The sequence below is a fragment of the Marmota flaviventris genome, chromosome 17, assembly GCF_047511675.1.
Source record: "Marmota flaviventris isolate mMarFla1 chromosome 17, mMarFla1.hap1, whole genome shotgun sequence".
Taxonomy (NCBI): domain Eukaryota; kingdom Metazoa; phylum Chordata; class Mammalia; order Rodentia; family Sciuridae; genus Marmota; species Marmota flaviventris.
Genome location: NC_092514.1, coordinates 64490132 through 64506363, shown reverse-complemented (window position 1 = coordinate 64506363; position 16232 = coordinate 64490132). Strand labels below are relative to the sequence as shown.

The 16232-nt window shown below is 46.5% G+C and overlaps 1 protein-coding gene and 1 pseudogene across 1 annotated transcript; both read right to left on the bottom strand.

The window, feature by feature from the left end:
* Window positions 1-1503: 1503 nt before the first annotated feature.
* On the bottom strand, window positions 1504-16232 carry Milr1 (mast cell immunoglobulin like receptor 1). The gene is made up of 7 exons (XM_027946309.3): window positions 16113-16232; window positions 15980-16021; window positions 12158-12427; window positions 9143-9259; window positions 5446-5535; window positions 3821-3889; window positions 1504-3059 (listed from the first exon to the last, which is right to left on the bottom strand). Exons 1-7 carry the CDS (start codon window positions 16207-16209, stop codon window positions 3007-3009), a joined length of 738 nt encoding a protein of 245 aa, XP_027802110.2. The 5' UTR covers window positions 16210-16232; the 3' UTR covers window positions 1504-3006.
* Window positions 6026-8095, bottom strand: LOC114101341 (adenylate kinase 4, mitochondrial pseudogene; annotated as a pseudogene).

Genomic DNA, 16232 nt, shown 5'->3' with positions numbered 1-16232 from the left:
GTGGTTTGTGAAGTCACGCCAGCGAGCCATTAAGTGTGGAGATTCCTTATTGGTTGACTGCTGTATCTAGTTTATGTTAATTAAGATAAGCTGTGTGGAATGTATACATACCCCTCCTGTCCTACAATAAACGGCTCCCACTCCTGCTGTATCAATGTACACAAGTTGCTCATCACCCCCGGGTTATTTTGCTGCAGCCGGACTGCGGCAGTGAGCAGAAAGCCTGGATCATTGTGTCCCTTGTCCGTGCCCAGCAGAGAACGCACGTGGAGGAAGATGTAGTTAACAGCCCAGCGGATAGGATAGAACCCCTTGTTGGGTGACTCCAAGTGGCCCCTGGTGAGGCCTCCATGGCAGGGAGGAGTATGTCCAGGGTTTCCCTGGGGAGGGGGCATCTTTTGATGCTTCCAACAACAGAAAATGGCAAAGGCAGCACCATGGCCCCAGGAGGGCCCGGCAGCCAGGCGCTCAGGCCCTATAGGGTTGGAGATCGGGCCGCCCCAGCCATCTAGATCATCTGCAGTGAGGGGGAGGGAAACTGGATGAGGGGAGGGAGGGGAGGAGCATCACCGCGGACCCAGGGCCTCCTGCCATCCGTCTTCCACCCATCTTCCTGTGGGAGGTCCCCGGGAGGTGGTGACTGGCGCCCACTGGCAGACAGTGCAGACTCAACTCCGTGGCAGGCACGGGGAGAGCTGAGTGGTGGGGGACTGGCGCAGAGGTATGTTGGCCTGCTCTCGTGCACCACCTGGTGCCCTCTTGCCAGCCGGTGCTGTGGGCAAGGTCTGCGTGGGTTTGGGTTCCCTGCATAGTCACAGAATCGCAGCCAAGAAGAACAGGCGTCTTGTCATCTGCCAGGCTCTGACACTGGCCGTGGACCAGCTCTCTCGGCACAGGCCTTCTTGGCTGACCCTCAACTGATGGCAAGGGCTACTGAGGATGAAGCCCCTCTCCCTGTCTATCCTCCAACACAAGTTTCTAGGAGGCAGTCTGGACTTCCAGACCTTGGACGGTCTTAAAGGACCCGACCAGTGTCCCCTGTGGCCCCCAAGCCCATGATTCCTGGGTTGACTTTTCCTCCTTCCCCATCTCACTCCTGGTCACTCATCCCTCCTCCCTGGGGACTCCCCGCTCCCTGCTCCTTGTCTCTGGCTCTGCTTTAGAGGGAGCTCAAGTTAAGGCGGATGAGGAAGCCAATGGTGGCCAAGTCACCAAGTTTATGACGTTGAAGGCTTAAAGGTTTCTAAGAGTGACAGCGGCTAGTCTGTCTCTGAGTGAGCATCACCGCCCTTGGAGTGGCTGGGACTGAGGTTCTATTAGATACCTGATCATGCTCGGGCCCTTCACATCCACTCCCCGAGTTCATTTCACCACAATGTGGGTATTATTCCCACCCACTTCCTTATAAATGAGGACACCAAAGCCCAGAGAGGTTAGGTGACTTATCCAGCGTCACACGGCTCATGACTCAGCCTAGGTTCAGATTGGGTCTGACTCCGGAGCTGCATATACTGAGTCTCTGTATTGTACTGATTTCCATAAATAAAAATATCGACAGAGGAAGTGGGGAACGAAGCTTGTGAATGCCGCTTCATGGCAGCAAAATCTTTAAACTGACTCCTGGCCACCCTGAAGCGCCGTTCCTGCTGCCGTTTGCTAGGATCGAGCTCCTACTTCAACCGCTTGCCAGGCCGTGGTGACTCTGCAAGACGGCTTCACTCTTCTGAGTTTCCTCGCTTGTCAAAGCACGTTACTAATGCCATTGCTGTGGGCGTTGACGTCACCGAGGCCGTGGCCTCTACTCGGAGGTTCATTGCTAGGAATAATCAGGACTGAGGTTCAGGCCACCCCGGAACAAGAACAGAGCACCGACACTTTGCTCAAGTTGTTCTGTTTGTCTGGGACCCTAGAAATATCAGTTAACTTTTATTTTACTTGACTTCAAACTCCCAGAAGAAGACACTCTAGCTAGAAATCATTTTGTCCTCCATGATGTTTTGGTAGCAGCCCAAGAACATGTCTGTGTCCTAACTCCTGGAACTTGTGAACAGGACTTTATTTGGGAAAAGAGTCTTTGTAGATGTAATTAAATTAAGGATCTTTTTTTTTTTTTTTTTTTGCACGGGTGTGTGTGTGGGGGGGGGATGGGGAGGTGGGGTGTACCAGGGATTGAACCCAGGGGCGCTTAACCACTGAACTGCATCCCAGTCTATTTTTTTTTTTTTTTAATTTTGAGACAGAGTCTCACTATGTTGCTAAGGCTGGCTTTGAACTTGCAATCCTCCTGTCTCAGCCTCCCCAGGTGCCGTGTGGGCGCCACCGTGCCGGTTACATTAAGGATCTTGAAATGAGATCATCCTGGATTATCTAGTGACCTCTGTCTTCTTTCTTCTTCTTCTTTCTTCTTCTTCTTCTTCTTCTTCTTCTTCTTCTTCTTCTTCTTCTTCTTCCTCTTCCTCTTCCTCTTCCTCTTCCTCTTCCTCCTCCTCTTCCTCTTCTTCTTCTTCTTCTTCTTCTTCTTCTTCTTCTTTTCTTTTCCTTCCTCTTCCCTGCCCCAGTTGATCCACTTTCAAGATCACCTTTCTGGATTTTGCTTTGTGTTTTTGCTTTAGAACCCTCAGTGGACACAGGGACAGGGAAACGTGAATGATGGTCATCGTCATGCCTCCAGGACACACTGTGAAGAACATCGCAGCCTAAGATTTGTTCTTTTAAAAACGATGGGAAAAATAAAAATAAAAATGACGAGGAAATTGGGAGGATGGTCCGTGCCTACAAAGCAGAGCTCTCCGGCCGTTACCAGGGAGTCCACCTGATCACTGCTGACGAGGACACTGGGTTCACCCAAGCAGCTCAAAGGAATAGTGCTTAGCCATGAAAACCAGAGATTCACTTTAGGTGACCAGGTTGGACCTTTCAAAATGCCAAATGAGTCTGCTTTTCCTTCACTTAAATCAGCTTTCCTAGACAGTGTCTTACACTGTTTGTAATCGGTTTCTTTGAATTTCAGAAGGCGAGTTCAGAATAGGCAGAATCAGTTACATAATCATGACAGGCTTCTGAAATATAAAAGGAAAAAAAATGGTGATTCAATAAATTTAAGCTATGTGAACAGAGGGACTTGAAAAGGAAATCCTATTTCTAGGAGGTAGATGGCCTGTTAGAACCAAGCATTAAGTGGTTTTTCCTGGACTGTGTCAAATTATCTATCTATCTATTTAGTACTGGGGATCGAACCCAGGGTTACTTTACCACTGAGCCACATCCCCAGGACTTTTTTATTCTTTGAGACAGGGTCTTGCTAAGTTGCTGAAGGTCTTGTTAAATTACTGAGGCTAACCCCAAACTTGTGATCCTCTTGCCTCAACCTCCTGAGTCTCTGGAACTACAAACCTTTGTCACTGTGGCTGGCCAAACAACAACTTTCCTTCTTCTTCTCCTTCTGATTGAACTCAGGGACACTCAAAGACAGGGTCTCACTGAGTTGCTTAGCACCTCGCTTTTGCGGAGGTTGGCTTTGAACTTGTGATCCTCCTGCCTCAGCTTCCCGAGCCACTGGGAATACAGGCGTGTGCTACTGGGCCCGGCTAAAACACTTATTCTTGATAATATTGTATAGTGACCCTGAATCCTCCTCTGGGGACTTGTTACAGGACATCTCCCACCCCACGTTTTTTCTTTCCCACTGCTCCATCTCCTGATGAGATTCTTCCGAAGCAGTTTTCTTGGGTACTGTTGGCTTCCGGAGCTGTGCCTGTGGCCATAGGGACCCTGATCTGTCAACAGCAGCTCTTGTCACTGCCCCCCCTCCGTGGCTCACCTGGCTTCCCTGGCGCCACCTCCCCGAACTCTGGGGTGGCATAGTGGATCTCCTGGGTGTGTTTTGTCCCTGGGAAAAAGACAAGGCGCAGGAGTTACTGGGCCAGTTCTTTGAATCTCTGGCCACACGGGGGCAGTGGCGTCCAGACCATGGACGTCGCGGAAAACACTTGCGGTCGGGACTGTGGGAACACCCCGCCTGACAGCCAGTGTGGGCAGATTCCTGGTTCGCAAAATGGGAAAGACCTACGGGGAGTCGGGGAGGTGGTTAGCAACGTCCAGTGCCTGGGGGGTGGAGGACGGAGCCCCTGGCCTTGGGTCTTCCTCACCGCGAAGCGCAGCCTGCCCCCCACACTGAGGGGTGGATTCACAGCTTGCAGAAGAGGGGTGATAGCAAGGTACTGGGTTCCTGAAAGTCCCTGAGGGAGCAGGATTTAAGTGTTCTCTCCACAAAAATGATCGCATGTGAAGCAGTGCTCAGGCTTATCAGCTGCATTTAGCCATGTCGGGGTGCAGCTCAGTGGTGGAGCCAGCGTGTGACCCAGGGTTCCCTCTCCAGTCCTGCAAATACCCCAAAACCAAGTAATGTAGGTGTCTTTCAAAATGACACGTGGTGCATGATAAAATTTTGTGATTTTTATTTGTCAGTTAAAATAAATAAATAAAAAGTTATGTTTCTTAAAAAAAAAAAAATAGAAAAGGTAGCTAGGCATAGTGGCCTGTAATCCCTGCTCCGGAGACTGAGGCAGGAAGATTGAAAGTTTGAGGGCAGCCTCAGCAGCTTAGTGAGACCCTAAGCAACTTATCCATAATCTCAAAAAATAAAAAGGGCTGGGATGTAACTCAAGGAAGGGTAAAGCACTCCGGGTTTGATCCTCAGTGCCGATAAATAAATAAATAGATAAATAAATAATCATGGAGGACTTTGGAACACAGTGTGGATCATTCTGAACTTATTAAAAAAAAAAAATCAAGATATCTTAAAGTGGAAAAAAAACAAAAACAAATCCAAGGCATAGAATGTCACATGCCACCGTTGCCTGTTATGTCTCATGACTAAACAGAGTCACTCCAGATGAACTGGGCTGGCATGAAATAATCACATAGAGACAGAGAAATACCTTTTTTTTTTTTGGGGGGGGTGTCCTGTGATGGCTCCTCTGACCTTAGGGGTCCATGGAAAGAGGGAGGAGCACGTGCTGAACCCTTTTATTGGGAAGAAGCCATTCAAATGAGGCAAGGGTAGGATTACCAGGGAACAAGGGTAGGATTACAGGTGAGTGTAGCTCAACTCCTCTGGGTGCCATCTACTCCTAGGGCCACTCCAGGGCCACGCCTTATTATCCTTGGGAGGCTAAGTGATCTTTCAGATTCCTGTGGTGCATCAGGACTTCAAGGTGCATGCATTTGGAGTGGCTCCCCACAATTGCCATTTGTCCAGATGCCAGCAGAGCCAGAGGATCTCTGTGGCCCTGGGGTGAGACAGGACGTCGGGCGGGAGGGAGATGCTGTGTTCTGTTCCTTTGGCTCCATATTTACCCCATGTGTCGCAAAGGCCTTTAAAATCAAAAAGAACCCCAAACCAACCGACCAAACCTACCAAAGCACTCAACAAAGTCCTCTCACCTGCTAGAGTTTCACAGATGTTGACATACAATTCACCTTCCATGGATATGTCTCCAGGGTCCTTGGGCACGTTCTCTCTCGTAGCTTTTTCTACATAAATGGGTACAGAATCATTCAATTGAACCAATTTGGTCACATTTTCCCTTCTCCTTGTCTCCTCTACCGAGGAGCAGATTTTTTTCCAAACTTCCAAAAGAAAGAACAGCTACTCTAGTGGCCTAAACTGGTGTCTAATGAGGGGAAATCCTACATTTTTTTTTTTTAGCAAAATATTAAGATCTTTATTTCTAGGCTATATGGCCACCCCATAGACTGCATCTTTGGAATGGGGGGATGGGGGGTTGTAAAGCTGTCAAACTTAATCTAGATACAGCTAGTGCAATATTTTCCTCAACCCCACAAGGCTCTGTTCCCTTTAAAGACTATTTATAAATCAGCTTGGATCACTCACAGAAGAAAAAACACTGTCACCATCAATATTTAGCAGCATATTCAAAATTAATTTTGTTGTCTTGAATAAAAAGCTTAACTGTTCTATTAGTCCAGTAATTCCATATGGTCTTATTTCCTCTATACACAAAATACAATCTTCCAACATTTCTATAGATTAATTTTTGAGGATTCCAAAAGATTCAGTGGGGGAGGTTCTAATTTTTTTTTTCACAATAAAATGAGCAGAACAAGCCCATGAGAATCAGACCAGCATTTAAATAAGACCCTCTGCATGGCTCAGTTCATGATGCATGAAGAGATTCAATGTAACCCCTAGCTCTCAGTTCATAAAAAAACAAATTTGAGAGGGATAAATGCAGCAACTATCTGTATTATTTAATAGCCTCTATTTAATATCCTAAGATGAGAGAAAACAGATGTAAGAAAACAAATCCTTTCATTCCAGGATGTCTGCAAAGGAGGGACACCGTGGAGCATGGATGAAAGGCGTTACTCTCAGCAGGAAAAAAAAAATGAATTGTGGACACAGTCACTCAAGATAAGCAACCACTGAGAGCAATAAGCTTCAATTCCACTGTTACGAGGGGGCACAAAGCAGAGAACTGTGGCAAAGCCAAGACTAGAGTCCTCTGCATTCTCGTGTTTACTGGTTCTGTATTTCAATACAGCCTTGGAAGGGTGGGGAGAACCAGAGACCACCGTCATCACAAGCAAAAAGAGGCTATTAAAGCAACAACTTGGCTGTCCAAACCCAACTAGAGTGTAGGTTAGACACCTGAAATCCAGCCTGCACTGGCTTGCTTGTGAAGGGCTTGACAGGTCCAGAATTGCCTTCTTTTGAAAGACAGAGGAGGGCCTCTTCATGAGCCCTTTCTATTTACTAGTTTTCCTATCAGTTCACCATTTACACAGAAAAGATGCTGTAAGCTATCTCAGCTGACTTCTAATTTGGACATGGCATCAATGCTACACACACGATTGAATGTACGACCACATCTTCTTGGTTCTTCCATGGGTCAGGCTCAGTAGGCTTCTTTGGACTGAATAGGTGTGATCTTGTTGGAGAACAGTGTGTAAACGTAAGGCCAGATTTTGTTTGTCTCCGTCCCAGAAAATTGGAGGAGCACTCCTCGACTCTTGTATAGTTCGATGACTGGTTTGGCTGCATCTTTATACCGTCTTAGCCTGGCAGCAACTGCTTCAGGCTTATCATCCTCCTGCTGGACCAGTGGCTCACCAGTGATGTCATCAATTCCATGCACATGAGGTGGGTTGAAGTCCAAATTATAGACTCTTCCACTAGGAGGGGGAATCCAACGTCGACTGAGACGATCTTTAAGTGTTTCAAATGGAATGTTCAAACTGATCACTAGATCCAGGTCACAGATTTTGTTGAGGGCTTCAGCCTATACTATTGTCCTTGGAAAACCATCCAGTAGCCAGTGTTGGCCGCTCCTGAGCTCCAGCTCTGACACCATTAGGCGTGTGATCACGTGATCTGGAACCAAAAGACCTTTCTCCAGGTACTGCCTTGCTATTTCGCCAACTTCCGTGTTGGCTTTGAGGTTCTCCCACAAGAAGTGGCCACTGGAGAGATGCTGGAGGCCAAAGTTCTGGGCGATCCTCTGGCACACGGTGCCCTTGCCCGAGCCAGGCGGCCCTAGGATGACCGCACGCAGGAGCTTGGAAGCCATGGCCTTGGCGAGGAGGCGAGCGGCCCAACAGGCAGCCTCGGGAACTTTGTTTCTTGGCCCCTGCCTCAGGCACCCTCTGCTCACGCGGGGACTCTCCTGCCGGAAATCCTACATTTGTCCAAAGCACCTGCTCCTCCAAGCTAGGGCCCTCGGTGAGGTAATCCTCCTATCCTGGTCCTGAGAGGAACATTCTTTGACCAGAATATTACATTAGAGGCTGGGCACAGTGGTGCACGCCTGTGATCCCAGTGACTCCAGAGGCTGAGGCAGGAGAATTGCAAGTTCAAATCCAGCATCAGCAACTAAGCGAGGCCCTAAGCAACTCAGCAATACCCTATCTCAAAATAAAATATAAAAAAGGCCAGTGATGTGCCTCTGTGGTTAAGAGCCCCTAGGTTTAATCCCTGGTATCAAAAGAGAGAAAACGCTGGTCACATGTTTTTCCTTCCTGAAGGGAACAGTCATAAGAAGTTTTGGCACCTCTTCAAGAGATAGTCAATGATCGTGGCAAGTTCTATGACAGTGATAGAGGAGGCTAGCACCCAGGACCAGCTCCATGCTGGGCAGGGCCCTGTGCAAGACGGACAGGAGGGTCTCCTGTTCAAAATACTAGTATTCCTACAGTAGCCAGGGGGCGGAAGCCACCCAGGCCACCAAGGAGGAACGACTGGATGGAGAAAATGTGGGGCGTGCATACAAGGAAGTATTTTTCTGCCCTAACAAGGGAGGAAATGCTGCTACACGCTGCCACATGCGCGAACCTTGAGGACGTGACATGATGTGAAATCAGCCAGATGCCAAAGGACAGCTACTGCTGTCTCTCCTGAGGCCACTCAGGAGGCACCTAGAGTAGCACCTTTACAGAAACAGAAAATGGGCTAAGACGGCCAGGGCCCAGGCAAGGACAGGATGGGGCATGAATGTGGGGACAGCTGCACAGCAATGTGACTGTGTTCCACGTCACGGAACTGTATGGTTAAAGTGGGGGCTGGGGAGGCAGCTGGGTGGTACAGCCCTGGCCCGGCAGGTGCATGGCCCTGGGGTCCAGTCCAGCAGCCAAAATGGACCAACAACAAGAATGTACAAGAGTTAAACTGGCAAATATCAGGTTATATATATTCTTTAGAAAGGAAGTTATTCGGAATTGTGAGTTGGTGGCAGCAGAGTTTTAGGGACTTTTCTGGGGGAGGCCATGTGACCACACAAGCTGCAGGTCCGGTGGCCAGCTCTGTCTGCAACCTACAGCTGGGGGGCCTTCCTGGGCCGGTGGGCACGACCCCCAAGTGGGGGCCATTTGGGAATTCTCGCTCGTTCATCCTCCCCTTCCTCTTCTTTCCACTCCACTGTTTGGGAATTATTGTTGTGTGGGGAGCTTTTTGGTTTTGAGGTGCAGGGGTGGAATCCAGGGCCTCAGGCCTGCTAGACAAGGGTTGACCCCTGAGCCCTCCCCAGCCCGTCTGCATTCCAGTCTGACCCCCTTGCCCTCCCCCTTACTCTCTGCCCTGCTGTCTATATCCCAAATCCAGGCGAAACAACAGTCAAGAACTTACTTGCTTTGTATTTTCGTTGTAGCCAAAAAACCAGAACCAGGATTATTGCCAGGAGCACCAGCAGTAACCCCGGAAGCAGCAGAGGCAGCACTGGGCAGATAGGACAGCGGTCTCCCTCTGGAAGAAGACAGCAATCCCTGGTCAGTGCATGGCCGTCTTCCCCAGTGACACTGACCTGGCAGGAAGGGCCATCACCCAAGGCAACCGACCTACTGTGTAGCTGATCCCTGAGGCACAGTAGGCACCTGTGACCCACCGGTTAACTCATTTGTCCTTTTATGTCAGAGAGCAATTCCGTCAGAGCTTGTGTGGACCCTACCAGAGGGACCTTGCATTTGGAAGTAGGTGGCCAAAATGAGAAATGGGTGGGTACAGAGGCAGCTGCAGTGTCTGGAAGCAAATCCAGAGCCGGTTGAAAGAACTTAGGAAAAGAAAGTACAATTATGCAAGCCATTGAAAAAGATGCAGTGTGGTGTTGTTATATATTGGTTTGTTTCTGCTGGATCAATCTGAAGGTTAGCACTGGGGAAGTCACCAGGTCTAGAAGGATGAAAGGACATGTTAAAGACTAAGCAGATTGAGTTCACTGTCTTAGCCCACTTTTGAGTTGCTATAACAAAATGCCTGACACCAGGTAATGTACTAAGAAGAGAGGTTTATCTGGCTCTTGATTATGATGGAAAGTCCAAACAGTGTGGTGTCTGGCAAGGTCCCCTCCTGGCTGCATCGCAACAAGAGTCAGTGGTTTACCAAGCCAGAAGTTGGCGTGTGTCTCTGCTTTGAAGAACTAGGGTCTGAGCCTGCCTTTTACAGAATTTTCAATCTGCTTATCGTTGATAGTGAGTATAGTTTTGTCAATGGTTCAGCTCTCAGTGTAAGGTAGAGAGTGACTTGTGTTCTCCATCCAAAAATATTCTATCTGTATTTTCACTTATAGAATTCAGCTGCACAGTTATCTTCTACTTCCTCTGCAAAGCAGAAGTAACCTTGCTAAATAGATTCGAGGGAAACTCTCAACAGGAAATACAGAGGTCTGGTGTGCTCTGACAAATCATGCTCTATCTTGTGGGAGAATCAAACTGTTAAAAGAGCTGGGACGAGGGCTATAGCTCAGTGGTAGAGGGCATGCCCAGAACGTGTGAGGCAGTGGGTTCCATCCTCAGCACCACATAAAATTAAATAAACAGATCAAATAAAGGTATTGTGTCCATCTACAACGTGTGTGTGTGTGTGTGTGTGTGTGTGTGTGTGTGGCACTGGGGATATAGCTCAGTGGCAAAGCACCCTGGGTTCAATCCCTTGTACCATGTTTAAAAAAACCCCTATTCTTCCATTTTCTCCCATAGCAGAGGACAGTCCCCTCTTCATCAAACTACACACCTGGAAGTGGCTCTGCTTCTTTCCTAACCTGCACCATCTGCGACTCTCATCGGTCAACAGGTCCTCCTGTAAAATATTTCTTGAATCCATCCACATCTGCTCACCTCCACCACCGCTTCTTTCCTAGATGACTTCAAGAGCTCCCCAACCAATCCTCAGCTTGCACCCTGCCCGGTACCCGCTTTGAACAAATTAGCTGCACAGATGGCAGATGGTGTCCTGACGCTTGCCCGCCTGTCCATGCACACGGAAGACTAAGCTCTCCCCATGCTCCAGGCCCCTCCTAACTTGGTCCCCTCTCTCTCTAGCCTCATCGTGGGTCACACCCCGCCTCAGCTGACCAGCGGCTCTACCAGCCTCCCCGAGTTGAAGCTCTGAACACGCTGGAGCCCAACATCAGCCCCTTTGAGATACCTTCCCTAGACCCTCTACCTAGGTAGGTCCCTCCTCCTCATCTGCCTTCCTTTCCTTTGTGATTTATTTGTTTGAGTAGTTGTGTTTGTCTCTCCTACTAGACCAGAAGCTCCGGCAGGCCAGGAACCAGATGGGCTAGGCAATCAGTGATGGAGGAATTTGTTTTTATGCCTCAGACCTTCACCTTTTACTGAGTTGGGGACACAACCATGTCTTAGGTATCACTGAAATCCCAGGAGCACAACTGCGTGTTCAGAGTAGGCACTTAATAAGTATCTATTGATAAGACTTAATTAAAGATGGCATTGATTGATTGATTGATTGACAATGGGAATTGAACCCAGGGCTCTCTATCATTGACCTACATCCCTAACCCTTTTAATTTTTTATTTTGAGGCAGGGTCTTACTAGGTTGTTCAGGGCCTCACTAAGTTGCTAAGGCTGGCCTTGAACTTGGGATCCTCCTGCCTCAACCTCCTGAGTTGTTGAGATTACAGGACCACCATGCCTGGAATAGTTTTAGAATTTACCAATTTACAGGACAGTGTAACAAATTGAAGAAAAGTTGTGTACAGAGAACATACGTATTCATGGGTTTACTGCCTTTACCTTATGCACTGTGTGTTTACTGGGATTTTCTCCCTGTTATGCATATTCCTTTTAAAAATATGATTTCTACTCTATTTTGCCCTGATTCCAAGACTTCTTAATTGAGTCTTCAGAAAGAAGGAGGTTTTATCCATAGCTGGTAATCATAAAATAAAGCCTCTGAGATCTATGATGTTTGCCTGAAGATCTAAGACTATTATCTGAAATAGTTCAAGGTCTCTGAAGGAGAAAGTGAATAGGATTATTAAGAATAAAGACCTGTTGGGCGAGGTGGCGCACACCTGTAATCCCAGCTGCTTAGGAGGCTGAGACAGGAGGATTGCAAGTTAAAAGTCAGCCTCAGCAAAAGCAAAGCACTAAGCAACTCAGTGAGACCCTGTCTCTAAATAAAATACAAAATAGGGCTGGGGGTGTGGCTCAGTGGTCTAGTGCCCCTCGTTTTTTTTTTTTTTGTTGTTGTTGTTTTTTTGGCCCCCCCCCCACAAAAAAATAATAAAGACCTCAGCAACAAACAAGCCTCTTGAATGTTGGCCAGGGGCATAAGAGCCCTTGGTGGAACAAAAGTGAATCCCACGAATTGCAGAACCTCCAAGTGGCAGGTGACTTACTTACCACTGACCGTGAAGTTGAATGGGTTACTGTAGGTCGAACAGTTGAAGAGCACGGCTTTGCATTTGTAGGAGCCCAAATCATCGGCTGTGGAGATGGTCACGTTAAAAGTCACGGCTTCCCCTTTCCCTGTCCGGTTGCCCAGCAATTTCTTATTCAAAAACAATAAATATTTGATCTCCAGTGACTCATTCTTGTGGGAGCAAAGCAGAGATACATTCTGACCCAATACGACCACATTCGTATTTGAGTTCAAAGTTGGAGAAGAAAATCCTGGAAAACAAAAATCACACGAAGAAAATGTGCTTATTAAAATCCCTTGATACAAACTCAGTGGGCCTCTGGCCATGTTTTATGAGTTGAGTGATGGGGACATTCGGTCCTAGGCCAGCTCTCCTGAGGCGGGTATTCTTGGCCTGCAGAGGCAGACTGCTTGCATGAAGCAACTCAGTGTGTCCACGGCCTTCTCATAGCGACTGGCAGGTGGACGTGAGCAGCTGAACTCTTTTGTGGTAGCCCCCTCTTCCCCCGGAGGATCTGAAAAGAGGTTCCATTAGGATTGTCTCTGCTGACCCGGAAGTCATGTCTGATGGCTTGTTTGGTCTATTAGTTATTTTCATCTTGGAAATTTTCAAACATAATAATACTAAAGACGGCATCACAAACCCTCGTGTACCCACCATCCAGCTTCAACAGTAAACAAACGACCCTCCCCATTGTCTGTCCCCACCTGGCCTATGATTATTGGGGTTTGAGTATGGTTTGGCCCCTTCCAAGCTCAGGTTGGGATTTAACCCCCAGTGGGAAGTAAGAGAGGGGAAACAATCAAACTGTGGTGTGTGGAGGTGGGTCCTTCGGAAGGTGGTTAGGATTGGATAAGGTCAGCAGGGTGGAGCCCCAATTCAGGTGGCTCTGTAAGAAGAGGAAGAGGAAGAGCTCTGGCTTAGCGGGTAGAGGCCCTGGGCTCAATCCCAGTGCGAGAAAGGAAGGAAGGGAAGAAGGAAGGGAGGGAGGGAGAGGGAGAGAGGGAAGGGGAGGGAGGGAGGGGGAGGGAGTGTGTGTCCTAATGAGCTGCCTTGGGACTCCTTGGGACTCCTGGGACTCTGCCCACTAGGAAGCCACCCTCAGAAGCAGCCCCTGACCTAGGAACAAAACCATGAGCCAAATAAAGTTGTTGTTGTTCTTCTTATTTTCTGAATGACTTAGTTTGTAGTATTATGCTATCATCAACAGAAAATGGACTATTTTTAAAGCAAATCTCTGACTACATGTTGTTTTTTTCCATAAATTTCTGTATTAAGAGACATGGGCTGAGGCTGTAGCTCAGTGGCAGAGCGTTTGCCTAGCATGTGTGAGGCTCTAGGTTTCAATTATTTACAGTTATTAATCTTACTGTCACTTTTTTCATTAATTTTCAAAAAAAAATTTTTTTTTGACAATTCCAGTATGTTTGATAACTTGTTTGTTTGTCCTTAAAAATGTTGAGGGAAGGGGCTGGGGTTGTGGCTCAACGGTAGAGTGCTTGCCTACCACATGTGAGGCCCTGGGTTCTATCCTCAACACCACATAGAAATAAGTAAAATGAAAGTATTGTGTCTACCTACAACTAAAAAATAATAATAAATAAATAAATAATGTTGAGAGAAAAAAGAACCCCCATCAGAAATCAAATGAACAAAACAAAACAAAAACAACTATGAAAGAGTGAAGAGAAATACAAGGAAATATTTTAGGCCAGATTAGGAGCCACAAAAAAATAAATTAAAATAATTAGGAGCCATAAAGAAAAGATTGAATTCTTAGCTACCCCCAAACTTTAAACTCCTCTATGACAAAATTAAAAGTCAAGTGACAGTCTAGAACACAATGCTTTAAAAGTGAATAAAACCAAAGGATTTTTAAATATACAGAAATCAACTTTAAATCAACAAGAAAAAGGGCAACAATCAAATTAGCAGGCAAATAATATAAACAGGTAATTTCCAGAAGAAGAAATGCAGATGACCACTAAATACTACAGGGACCAAAAACCGGCTTGGGTGGAAGACAGATTTATGCCATCAGCTCCCTCCCGCTCTTTGATCTGGATAATTAACATTTTCTCAGGCTTTTATTAGCTCAACTTCAAAATAACACCTTCCCTTTCCAACCTGGATGGCGGTCCCCACATTTCCTTCATATGGGAATGCTGGAGTGTTAATGGCCAATGAACATGAAACAGATGTGCAGTTTTATAAGAGATGAGACAACTGTGAATTAGAATACTGGGCTATCACTTTGCTCTCATTAGGTTGGCATAAATTTTATAAACTGTTATATCCACTGCTGGGCCCAGTAGGATGAGCTCACACTTACCCACACTGTTGGTGACCCCCCCAGCTTCAGCCTAGTAGGAGGGCAATTGAGAATCTGCAACAATTTAACTCATGTTTCCTTTGACCTGGCAATTTCAATTGTTAGGATGTTATCCTACAGAGATGCTCCCATTGGCCCACAAAAGGTGTTCTGTACAGGGATGTCTGTTACAGTATTGTTTATATTATGAGAAAAAGTGGAATAATCAATAAAAATGAACTGTTGCTGCATCATATTATAAAATACCATGTAATGGGGGTGCAGTGGTGCACACCTGTAATTACCCAGCTACTTGGGAGGCTGAGACAGGAGGATCACAAGTCTGAGGCCAGCCACAATAATTTAGCAAGATCCTGTCTCAAGATTAAAAAATAAAAAGGACTGGGGATGTAGCTCAGTGGGAGAACACCCCTGGGTGTTCAATCCCTAGTACTGCAAAAAAATAAATTAATTAAATACCATGCAACTGTTGAACAAATGAGATAAATCTATATCTTCTACTTAGGAGGATATCTATGATAATGGTTACATTTTTACAAAAGAAAAGTTATAAAAGAGTTTATTTAGGGCTGGGGTAGAGCTAAGTGCTAGAATGCTTGCCTCGTATACACAAGGCCTTGGGTTCAATCCCCAGCCCTGGAAGAAAAAAAAAAAAATTCCAATGATCCTGAAGAGAAAAACATGATTGATAGCGGTCAATTCTAGAAATAGAGAGTAGAAAGGGATTGGAGGAAATGTGACTGCACTTTCATTCTATACAGGAATAAAGAAGGTATATGGAATCGGGTTAGCGCATATCAATGGCCTTTCATTGCTGGGAGCTGTTTGGAGGAGTAAGGGCTGTGGCATCCAACCCTCGGGAAGACTCCCCCAGCAGGGCTTTTAGTACTCCACCTCACAGTTGAGAAACATGAAGTAAAGGGTTTACGTCATTTGCCCAGGCTGCCAGGTGGTCAATGGCAGAACCAGGGTGAGGATCAAGTGGTCTAATGCTGCCTTTTTTTGGTACCGGGGATTGAACCCAGGGGTGCTTAACCACTGAGCCACATTTGCTGAGGCAGACCTGAACTTGGGATCCTCTTGCCTCCACCTCCCAAGTAGCTGGGATTACAGGCATGCGCTACCCCACCCAGCCTGCCCTCTGATACACGTTTCTAGTGTTGCTTGAACTATTTTGCAATGATTATGCGTTGGGTTTTCTAGTTGAAGAACAACAACAATGAAAGAAAGTGAGAAACATTCATTGTAAAAGCAATCTCAAAACTTTATCACAAGAGACTCAGAAAAAACTTTCCAACCCTCTCCCTAAAATCACTATTTAAATAGTTTATTTAACTGAAAAGTCTTTGTTCTTGGTTATTTATCTAAAAGTAAACAAACAAAAAACTTATAAGTGAGCAGTCATGTTTAATGCTGATCATCTCACCCTTTCCAGTAAAATAACTTCAGTAAGAAGAAAAGGAAACTTACCATTTTTTTTCATGGTATTACAGTTCAGTACAGCTTTTTGAACTGAAAGAGAGAAAAAGAACATGAGAAAGCTCATTTTTCACACGATGCTTCAGTGTGACGATTCAAGTCTCAGGACGGTATGTGGCCTTACATGTAACAGAAGAAAAAATGCCCCAAAAGAAGAACGTGTTCAAATGTCTGCACATTCTCTTCAGTGGAACCAGAGAGGACGGGGGAGCCGAGATCATGGTAGTGGCACCATCAACAGAGA

What these genes read in the sequence shown, in the direction of transcription:
- Milr1 (XM_027946309.3), bottom strand. Translation starts at nt 16,209, where the DNA reads ATGATCTCGGCTCCCCCGTCCTCTCTGGTTCCACTGAAGAGAATGTGC. An exon ending in ACAACGAAAATACAAAGCAA is followed by an intron (nt 5,536 to 9,142) that starts GTAAGTTCTTGA and finishes CCATTTATGTAG; the next exon opens with AAAAAGCTACGAGAGAGAAC. An exon ending in CATCTGTGAAACTCTAGCAG is followed by an intron (nt 3,890 to 5,445) that starts GTGAGAGGACTT and finishes TCTTTTTCCCAG; the next exon opens with GGACAAAACACACCCAGGAG.